The following is an 8,234-nucleotide window of genomic DNA, read 5'->3' as shown; positions in this document are numbered from 1 at the left end:
TCAACTTATTATGAACTGATCACCATATTTGAGCAGGGTTCCACACAATACTTTCATGTTGTCACAACACAAATTAAGTTAACTTAACACTTTTAACAAATTTATGTGGATTAAATATTAAGGCCCAATCCCAATTCTATTTTTGTACCCCTACCCCTTCCCCTTGGCCCTTACAACTGAGGGTTAAGTTGAAGGGCTTCAAATTTTACCCCTAAGAATTGGGACAGCACTACAGTACCTGCACACGTCATCATATGTCCTCGCTATTTTTTGCTTCATATGAGATCAGACGATCGCGACTGCTGTACTTATTTCAGTTGTTATTTTTGGGTATTTATCTTCAGGAAATCACTAAAGGTTTATGTTATCATAATGATCTAATGTGGCAATAAGATCGTAACAGTACTGTGCATTTAACACAGTGGCCATACTCATCAATGTAAACACACAACAACAGCATTAACATTATAGCAGACACTGTAAAAAGCTCATTGACAGCCAGTAGACTTTTCTGACAGGGTATTCCAGTGTCACCGAGTGTCAGAAATTTGTGGGACTGCTGTACAGGAGTTATGATTAGGGATTAGAGCCGCACAATTAATGGTAAAAAGATTGCGATCTCGATTCGACCACCTTGACTATCTTCCAGCATTTCAACGATTCTGTCAATCATATTTTCAAGTTAAGGAGAGAAGAAAAGGCGGCTGCACGAGTCTTTTCATTGTTTCACATAATGTTGCTCAGTGACATGGACACCTCCAAATGATGTTAAAAGTGTCACATACTGTATTTATAAGTTATAATTCACCTGCAAATGTCATTTTTGTTTTCATATAATGATGTTTTCGCAGCTGGGAAACTAACGTGATGTGAGCTGCTGACCGTGAGAGCACGCTCAACTTAATAATTGACACGCACGCGCCTACTTTAGTGAACAGAACTTGCAGATGTCGTAAGTAACAGGTATTACAGTTTTAAATAATATTCAGTTTGTGGCACAGAGTGATCGTTTGGGAGCTGCGCGCGAAGTATGAAGCACTTAGCACTTAAAACCGCAAGTGTGCACTTCATTTAAATGATCATATCTCATTTTAGAGTTATGATTACGACAAGCATTTGATTTTTTATTTTTTTTATAGCGAACAGAGTTGTGCATGAAAATAAATGTTTACAGTGTCAGTATAACTACTCTAGCCTTTATATTGTTGAATATAATCTGATAATGACAAATGTCTGATTTTACTAGTGAATAAAACTGTCTAATAATGTTGTCAATGACGGATTGCAAGCATAATCAAATCAAATAGAAATACAAGTTCCTCTTAGCAAATCAGAAATCAAGACAATAATTAAAGAAGGTGTTAATAGATTATGGCAAGAGAAATGGGATAAAGATGAGAAAGGCAGATAGAGTTACAGTTTTCCAGCTTTATTCAATATATCCTCTTTATTGTTGAGCAGAAAAAAAGAGCTAAATATGTTTGGAACAAGTAAATGTTGAGGCTAAATGACAGAATTGTTAGTTTGGGTGATCTATTCCCATCTATCACCAAGTTAAAGTATATAAATTGATGTTAAAATGCCTAGTTAATATTGATATTAATAAAAAGATCTGCTATCTACTATTTTCACATTGAGGTAATCTTGTATTGATAATTTCTGGATTTTAATTATGTGTAAGTTGCATAAACTCTATTATTTAGCCACTCACTGTTGTTTTCAAATTACTCATGTAACTTTTCTTTCAGAATGTTTATGGTTGGTAAAGTCACCTCATATCACAGTGTTGCAGTAATTCCTGATCTATGGAAAGAAGAATTAGATCAGGTAAGGAGAATTCTACTCTATTTACTATTATATTAAATGCAGTTATGTTATTCAGAACACAGTATGTCCATAGTGTGGAAAATAGATCATGTTTATGAAAAATTACTTTATTATTTTGTACAGCTGTTATTGAAATGACACTAAGTGTAAAATTCCATTTTAAAGCGAGTAATGCCACAACAACAGGACCTCTTCTTCTTTCTCTTCTCATAATTTAAGTAAGTATTCAGAGACTAACTCTGACTTCTGTTAACTCAAACATGCTTTCCGTCTCACTAAATTCATTTAATTGTATGTAATTTTAGTATATGATAGATTATTAAAGAATTAAAATAAAGTAGGCTACATAATTACTCACTGTAGATTTTATGCCTGAAGCTTCAATAAGTCATTCCCTGTGTAGTCCTGTTGTGTCAAGCTCTGATATATATATATATATATATATATATATATATATATATATATATATATATATATATATATATATGTGTGTGTGTGTGTGTGTGTGTGTGTGTGTGTGTGTGTGTGTGTAATAAAATCTATACTTTGTTTTATACTGTTTGCTTATAATATTAGATGTGCACTGTATGTATTAAATGTTATGAAATATATAATAAAAAGTTTGATAATTTTTTTACTTTTTAACAACTGCAAGTTTACACATGCAGTTGTTAAATTAAAAAGGAAAAATAAATGAACAATGTTTAATATTAATAGAATTACTGCTGTATCCTGTATTCTAGGCAGTATTGATAAACTGCCACAAAAAATTATTAAAGCAAGTAGTAAGAATTCCGTCTCACAGTTGCTGAATGTCACACGATAACGTATGTTCACATTTTATGAAAATTAACAAATTATTTATAACCTCAGCAAAACATCTTGTATGATGTCTTAATTAACCAATAAGGGCCAGTTAATAATGTTTGAAAGTTTGACTAAATATTTTAAATCTTGGATTTTTATTTAAAAACTAATGTGCAACGATTGCATATTTTATCTGGAAATTAATGTTTTGTCCAATATTTCATTATTACGAATATTTTTTTTAAATAATCTATAAAGTTGGGTTTGTAAAGGGACACATTACCTTTCTGAAAATATACATTTATTAATCACACTGAAATGAAGATATACTTTGAATTTGTCCTTGACAGTGTTGACACAATTTGAGGTTTGTTTGCTGTTTTTGTTAGTAGATTATTTGTAAAAAGTGCAGGAGCTTGACCAACATTCATTTCTTACAGTCTAATGTCTAAATAATACAACTATGTGGTTAAATTAAAAAATCTTAAACTTTTTTTTTTTTTTCATTTTGATGTCTCAAAGGCACTTTTTTGAAGTTGTTTTAAAATGTTTAGATTAAAGGTTTTGATCAACTTCAAATACTGAACTTCTGTGTGATTGTGTGTGTGTGTGTGTAAGGGAGAGAGAGAGAAATGTTTGAACAAGTCATGACTGCAAACTAAATACAAAAGACTTTTATTTTGGCGTGGCGTGTGACGTCATTAGGCTGCGCCGCTCTTGCGCTTGATTCAGTTGGAGAAAGGTTTGTTTTTAAAACCTTTACATAAATATAAAGCGATTGAATAAAGTTTCAGGGTTTTCATCCGATGCTAAATTAGGAACCTGCTGTTGACATTATTTTGACCCTTTTTACAACGAAGTACAATTTACTCACAGTAATTAGGGCTATTGTTTGAATAAAGCAACAGAAATGTGAGTAATAGGTGTTTTAATTAAGGTTTAATTTATTAAAAAGCATAATGTCATTCCATTCTAAGGGTACATCACTATATACAAGAAATGGAGTACTAGTTTTAATCAACTCATTGTGTCTTGCTCAGACTTACCTGATTTATTTTTTGTTAACTCTCATATGCAACTGTTAAAGCAAGTATTGAAGAGAAGTTGTTTTGATTCTGTTCATTGTTTTATTTATTTTAAACAGAACATTTTTATTGTTTTGTTCATTTTAAACAGGATAAAGTGTCCAAACGCAGAGAAAAACTCCTGCTGAAGCGACTGATCTCCACACTGTTATAAAGATGGCATTTATTAAAGAGGAGAGTGAAGATGTGAAGATTGAAGAGACATTCACAGTCAAACAGGAAGATCTGCAGGAACAAACAGGTTGGTTTACATTTTTAAAGACCAACTCAGTCATTTGATCCTCATTCAGATATATTTTAATAATAAGAATACTAAATTAAATCCATCTTGCTGCCCTGTGTGTTGCCTAGTTCTCCTAAATGCATATAAGCACTCATTGAAAGACAGAATGAGTTTCATCACTTGTTCTTATTTATGTCATACTTGTTATGTATTATTCGTCTCCTATTTTCACTACCTTCTTAAGGTTATTGCTTTTCTTGTTCTCTTTGTTTGTAAAGCGTCCTTGAGCACTGGCACTATATAAAATAAATAAAAACAAAAAATTAAAAAGGTTTAACTGAGCTGACAATATTTGACCTAAAGTATTCTCATAGAAGATATCTGCTATTACAGTGGTAGTGTTGGCTTAGTACTTTCCATTTGCATGTGTCACGTTGATCACAATTCCCTTTTTTATCAACTTCTTTATGGGTTTAAACTTGTTTTTTGTAGTTGTTACTAGTTCTCACAGATATTATCTTAGTTTGACCTACATTATTATAATAAGTAATTACCAGGGCTATTGTGTTTAAACAGGGTTTCCGCTGGGTATTAAAATGTCTTAAATTCCAAAATCAAAAATTCAGGCCTTAAAAAAACTTAAATTTACTAAAATATTGTGCTGTACATCTTAAATCTTTTTAAACAAGTCTTCATTTTCCTTTGTTCATGTTTTGTTACCCAATCTGGCCAAAACCCATACAATCACCAACAAGACATTTTAACTCTGTTTATCATAATGATAAGGACTGCTGAGGATATCGACCTGGACAGATTGTTGTGCATGGATTTAGTTTAATATAGTGTTTAAAACATTTGTTAATTTGTTTTTTTTTTTATTTTAAAGAAAGTGTATTTTGGGGAAAAAAGTGTGTGGATCCAAGTGGAGCTCTCTTGTTTTTACACAATATTTATGATCTTTTGCTAAGAAATATAAAAAATATTTTAATGTTGTTATTATTATTATTGATTTATTATTGTATTATTAAATATTTTATATTAAAATATTTTTTGTTTGGACATATAAAAATCTTTTTCATCTGGGCCAATTAAAAAATTCCTTAGTCTAAAATTTCATTCATAATGGTCTTAAAAAGTCTTACATTTAACTTGGTGACACCTGTAGAAACCCTGATTTACAGTATGTCAAAAAAACGTGGATGCCCTAATTTTAAATATGCTGAATGAAATGGACACCAAAATAATTATTATAAAACATTGTACAGTATTCTAAACTATATGATGTTGTGGGACGATGTGAGACAAAACTAATTAAAGTGAAACAATAACGTTTAGCATTGCACTGACTACAACTGGCCAACAAACTAGTCTAAAAAAGACTTTTGCTGCTAAGGAAATGGATTACAGCATGCTGATGATGTGCAAACATTTGAGTGTGAAGTTCGTCAGTATTGACCATATTCTTCACGTACCAGCAGGCGTCGCCATTGGAATCTTTTTGCTTTTTAAAGAATACATTTTTAGATCCTAAAAACAGCGTTAATATAATAAGCCAAGACTGACATGCAATGTGTTGAACACCTGCAATGTTTTTTCAGCAATTCATAAAAATACTGCATAGGAACTGTCTATTGATTTATACAAATAAAAACCATTTATTATTATTAATAATAATAACAAAAATAATATAACAATTAATTAATAATTTATTTATAATATAATACACCTTTACTAAATGTGCTTGTGCATTTTTTTTGTTTATTTGTTGATGTTTTCTTACAGATGAAAAGAGAACAGAATATTTGTACTCATAATACACTGCTAAAATAATACAAGTTTTAGTAAATGATACTAATATTTTACAAATTACTCTTTAAAAAACTACTCTGAGTACTAGTTAATTACTTTTGAAAAAAATATGTTTTTCATTATGGCCCTTTTTAATTATACAATTATTTTAATTGTTTAATTGTTTAAATTACAAGGTATTTGCATTAACAAAGTATGGTCTATTTTTTTCCGTACACGACAATGAATCATTTTTAATAGCACTGGCAAAACTACCACATACTTTTAAGGCCATAGAGACACCTTTTGTCCATTTTTAAACAGTTCTTTCAAGCTTTTAAATGTTTAAAGTATATGACGAAAAGATTTAAACTTGGGGTTTTATTTATATATTTTACACTGTTTTTCTTATTTGCTTGTTGTCTATACAATATTTTATTTTACTCTTAATCCTAAACTGAAATAATTTTACAAAAAATATAAGAACACTGTCAGTAATAAAATAACAAAACTAATTACTTTGTTTCTGACAACACTACATTTCTCAAGGCAGTGCTTTAAAAATGTTTATTTTGATAAATGTAACAGATTGCTTTGACCTGTAATGCCTGTACAAATTGTTGATGCTTTAAGACAGATCAGATCAGAATACCCCTATTATGTATAAATCACATAAATACCTCATCCAGAAACATTTCTAGCATAATTCTTTTGCCGTAAAGAAATAAAAAGTTTCACCTTTGTGAAAAGCTATGGTAGGCTAAGTTTCACTTCACAATACAGACAAGTAAGTGCGTTAGCATTGTCACCGGTCATGCATTGATCTAATTCTAAATACTTGATAGTTTTTGACTAAGTTTAGTCGAGGAGCAAAGATAAATAATTTCTACTTCTAAGAGATCGCGATTGTATATAGTCTGAGCACACACATGCGATGATGAGATCATGAGAGGATTTGCAGTTCATTTGAAAAAGCCTATTCAAGAGCTCGGATATCCAGTTTTGGCGATTAACGTACATGACTGTACTCTCGTGTTAAAATAAAGCACCCGCGACATTTGCAGAAATGATTAATTGCGCAATACCTGCAGTCCCGCGCCGACACTCTGTTATACGCCTACTCACACTATGTTATACGAACTGTGTCCAGGCCCATTTCCCGGATCGTTTGAGAAGTGTCAGTGCGATGAATCGGGCTCAGGCACAGTTCACTTGGGCTTTGGCATGGTACGCTTGTGTTTGAGTGCAAAACACGCCTAAGCCATGAGTGCAAAACACGCCTAAGCCAGAAACTGAAAGCAAGACATGCCTTTTAAGGGACTATTTCATATGCATTTATTAATCATTCTTACCGTTCAATGAACACAAACTGTTGTAGTTTATTAAAGACGCAAACTCCTCACTGCACCACAGCTGCACCTTCGGCAAACCTCCTAATTCCTGCAGCACGAGGACTTTATGACTGTTTATGAGTGTCAGAAGTGGCGGATCTGTTCGGCGAAATATTTGATTGTGTGTCACTGCATCCCAAACGACTAAAACAACATAACTAGAGAAGTCTCCACTGTGCTGAGCGAGAGCACTTCTCTACTGAACAGTGCATCATCGATGATGTAAGCGTGCCCTGGCCTGAATGTTATGTGAGTGCGGGATGTCGGAGGAGTCGGGAGGGGGGACAAGCGTGCTTTGGCCTGGTTCAAAGCAACTGTACATAGTGTGAGTATGCTCTCAGATTGTATTAAACTAGGCTTCAGAAGAGTGATATGTTAGAGGCGAGTAAACTCCTTCGGTGAGAAGAGAGCCAAACGTAAGTAGATCTTCAAAATGGCAGGATGTCCGCGGCTTAATTACTCTTGTGAATAACATCTCTACAGTAAAAACCTATGCACCCAAAGAGCATTATTTCAATAATGCATTTGTTTTTAAGTTGTTGTTTTCTGTCACTTTAACACAGAAAGGCCTTTGTCCCGCCCTTACGTTTTACGCAAAACTAGACAAGGTCGATTGTGATTGGTCACTTTTCATGTGAAAATCATCGCTTCGAAATCCTGGTATATTTTATATTGGTATATTGAGAACCACTGCTGAAGGAGATAAAATATACCCACACAGCATCAAAGGCCTGCACCTTCCCACAACAGCATCTCTGTTACAACTCCAACTCCACAATTACAGCAAAACCAAGTCGTCCTCCTACCCATGAGTTCATACCACAACAGCTAATTGTACCAAGCACCATTGGTGCTTGGTCTGGAAAAGCCATGATCGACACTGGAGCCAGGCAGGCCAGTATTCCAGAATAAAACATACCTGCACCAGAAGAAAAAAAGTGCACAGAAATTTAAAGCCCTGTAAATCGCTGGTAAATCGTCTGACAAAAAAGATGACGAGTGCCCTTCTGAAGCATTAAAGCAAACAGATGACCAACCCTCCGCATCAACGGGGATCTCCACACAGAGAGGATTAACGTTCACTGCAAAAACCAAAGGCCTGTGTGCATCAAA

At 33.1% G+C, this 8,234-nt stretch overlaps 1 protein-coding gene across 6 annotated transcripts in view; it reads left to right on the top strand.

Annotated features, from left to right (window-relative positions):
* The window catches only part of LOC101887036 (uncharacterized), a 491,406-nt gene that overhangs the window by 265,271 nt on the left and 217,901 nt on the right, over window positions 1-8,234 (top strand). For 3 of the 6 annotated variants that reach the window (XM_073947621.1, XM_073947626.1, XM_073947623.1), the window contains exons 1-2: window positions 3,338-3,376; window positions 3,811-3,960. The exons of 1 other annotated variant lie outside the window; for it this stretch is intronic. In XM_073947621.1, the coding sequence (XP_073803722.1) occupies window positions 3,876-3,960 (85 nt within the window). In that variant the 5' untranslated portion in view covers window positions 3,338-3,376; window positions 3,811-3,875. Of the gene's footprint in view, window positions 1-3,337; window positions 3,547-3,810; window positions 3,961-8,234 lie in introns of those variants that run through there. 2 more of the 6 variants (XM_073947622.1, XM_073947624.1) reach the window with 1 other exon arrangement.

This window comes from Danio rerio, chromosome 4, assembly GCF_049306965.1.
Source record: "Danio rerio strain Tuebingen ecotype United States chromosome 4, GRCz12tu, whole genome shotgun sequence".
NCBI classification, from domain to species: Eukaryota; Metazoa; Chordata; class Actinopteri; order Cypriniformes; family Danionidae; genus Danio; species Danio rerio.
This window is presented reverse-complemented; position numbering and strand designations above follow the sequence as displayed.